At 52.7% G+C, this 2,946-nt stretch overlaps 1 protein-coding gene across 1 annotated transcript in view; it reads right to left on the bottom strand.

Moving 5' to 3' along the window:
• Positions 1 to 1,180: 1,180 nt before the first annotated feature.
• The window catches only part of TM6SF2 (transmembrane 6 superfamily member 2), a gene marked incomplete at its 5' end in the record, with an annotated part of 19,893 nt that continues 18,127 nt past the window's right edge, over positions 1,181 to 2,946 (bottom strand). The window contains 1 exon segment of the mRNA XM_014587309.1: positions 1,181 to 1,654. Coding sequence (XP_014442795.1) covers positions 1,445 to 1,654 — 210 coding nt within the window.

Raw genomic sequence — 2,946 nt, 5'->3', positions numbered from 1 at the left:
CTACCCGCTGGTCCCCTATTATTATCATTATTTTCTAGCTTGCTATAGGGCACGTGTACTCACCTGAGAGAGACAGAAAGAGAGAGGGAAAGTGAGAAAGCAAGTTACCAGGTGTGAGATTTGAACCCTGGTCAGCCATGTGGGAGTCCAGCACCTTTAACCAGCATGCCACCTGCTGGTCCCTTTTTATTTATTTTTATTATTTATTTTTTTTTTAAGAAGTTTTTGCTATAGGGCACATGCGCTTGCCAGAAAGAGAGACAGAAAGCGAGAAATCACCGCCCGGGTGGGGGGGATGGCCACGCCGCAATCCCTTCTCCTCCCTTCTCTCGGGATCTTGGGCACACACACACACACGCCCAGCATGAGTTTAAGCCACTGGGTCTGGGACTTGAACCGCGGTCGACTACATGGAGTCCAGCGACATAGCCATGGCACTAACTGCTGGTTCCATTATTATTATTTAGAGAGAGATTTTTACTATGGGGCACGTGTACTGGCCAGAGAAACAGAGAGACAGAAAGTAAGACATCACCCCCCCACCCCCACCCCAGGAGGATTGGCTACACTGCGATCCCTTCTCCATTCCCCTGTCAGGATTTTCAGCACGCACACACACACGCCCAGCATGAATTTTAAGCCTCTGGGTCCAGGACTCGAACCACAGCTGACTATGTGGGAGTTCAGCAACATAACCATTGTGCCATCTGCTGATTCCTTTATTATTTTTTTCAAGTTTTTGCCATAGGGCACATGTACTCTCTGGAGAGAGAGAGAGACAGAGAGACAGAGGGAGGGGAGTCAAGAAATCACCACCACCCCTCCCTAAAGCTGATGAACACGCTGCAATCCCTTCTCCATTCTCCTCTTGGGATTTTGGGTATGCACACACACGTGCCTGGTGTGTTTTTCAAGCTGCCGGGCCCAGGCCTCGAACCATGCCGTCAGCCCTGTGTGAGTCCAGAGCTTTAACCACCACGCCGCCTGCTGGCCCTCTTGTCTCCTCAGGGCCTTGATGTTCCCATCTGGAAGATGGATCTGTGCACCTCCACCAGAAGAAACCTTCAATCTTGCGTCTCCAGCTCCCAACAGCCACCATGGCACAGATGGCCAGACCCTCCTGGGGGGACAAGAGGAGGCTCCCTTGTCCCTGTCCCCTGAGACACGCAAGCAGCGACAGTTTGGACATCAAAAGTGTTTTTACTAAAAGGATCCATTCCAGGCGGGGGTATTCGAGTCCGTGCCGGGGTTCACAGTGATAGCGGAGAAAGTCTCTTTACCCAAGTGGCCATTGGCCCAACCCACACAGTGGCTGAGACCCCCCACAACCAGGACTGAAGACACCTGAGGATGTCCCTCCTGCCTTTAAAAAACCCAACCCACCCTTCCTGGGGCAGAGGTGGCTGAGCGTGTAAACAAGTCCTGAGGTCCCCCCCAAACCTTCTCAGTGTTGCTTCTTGTGAGAGGCCTGGGACCCCGGGGGTTGGGGCTGCAGGAAGAAGGCAGGCCGTAGTAGACAGCGGAAGGCCAGCAGGTGGGGGCCCAGCGCGTAGAGCAGGTTGCTCAGGAAGAAGCAGGCCCAGGTGTCCTCGGGTACCCGGTAGGTGAACGGCGTGCGCAGGTGCATGGAGGCACCCATGTGCGAGAACTGGGCCTGGCAGCCAGATGGGGAAGAGGGATGTCAACAGCCAGAAAGAGACAAAGCACCTGCCTCACTGACTAACCGGGGCCTGCTGAGCCAGACAGACTCCATCTTGTTAAAATCAAAAACCAAGGGGACCAGCAGTTAGCGTAATGACTGTGTTGCTGGACTCCCACGTAGTTGACTGCAGTTCGAGTCCCGGACCCGGTGGCTTAAACTCATGCCGGGTGCTTGTGCGTGCGTGCCCAAGACCCCGAGAGGAGAATGGAGGAGAAGGGGTTGCGGCGGGGCCATCTCCCCTGGGGGGTGAACTGCGGTTGACTACTTGGGAGTCCAGCGACATAGCCATTATGCTAACTGGTGGTCCCCTTGTTTTTTTTTTTTTTTTTAGAGAGAGGTTTTTTTGCTATAGGGCATATGTGCTCACCAGACAGGGAGAGACAGAGAACCAGAAAGTGAGAAATCCCCCCCCGGGGAGATGGCCACACCGCAATCCCTTCTCCTCCATTCTCTTCTCGGGATCTTGGGCATACACGCACACACACCCGGCGTGAGTTTAAGCCACCGGGTCCGGGACTCGAACTGCAGTCAACTACGTGGGAGTCCAGTGACATAGCCATTATGCTAATTGCTGGTCCCTCTGAGGTTTCTCACAAGGACTCCAAGGAGAAAAATAGCCCACCTGAAGTAAGGGATGCTGGTAAAACTCCTGTTTTGAAGATGATTTTTTTTTTTTAAGTTCTTGCCATAGGGCACATGCACTCATTGGAGACAGAGAGAGGGAAAGTGAGAAATCACCCCTCAAGGGCGATGGCCACACCGCAATCCCCTCTCCTCTATTCCCTCTTGGGATTTTGGGAACACACACGCACGCATCTGGCATGTTTTTCAAGCCTCTGGGCCTAGGTCTTGAACCACGCTGTCAACCATGTGAGAGTTCATTACCTTAACCACCATGCCACTTGCTGGCCCCCGAAGATGAACTGTTTACTTGTAACCCCTTAACTAAAACTGAAACTCCCGTCTGGAAGACAAATCTTCCAATTGTGCCCCCCCCCAACCCCCAGCTAAAAATTAACCTGATCTAGGGGCCGGCAGGTGGGGTGGTAGTTAAGGGGGCTGACTCCCACAGGGCTGACTGTAGTTCGAGTCCCGGACCTGGTGGCTTGCTTTCTCACTTTCTCTCTCTCTCACTCTCAGTTCCTCTCTGATCAATTAAAACAAAGTTAAATAAAAATAATTCTTAAGGGAACCAGCAGTTAGCGTAATGGCTATGTCGCTGGACTCCCACGTAGTTGACCGCA

Source organism: Tupaia chinensis, unplaced genomic scaffold (assembly GCF_000334495.1).
Source record: "Tupaia chinensis unplaced genomic scaffold, TupChi_1.0 Scaffold000201_1, whole genome shotgun sequence".
In the NCBI taxonomy this organism is placed as follows: domain Eukaryota; kingdom Metazoa; phylum Chordata; class Mammalia; order Scandentia; family Tupaiidae; genus Tupaia; species Tupaia belangeri.
Note: the sequence above shows the minus strand (reverse complement) of the source record. Positions and strands in the feature narration are given on the sequence as shown.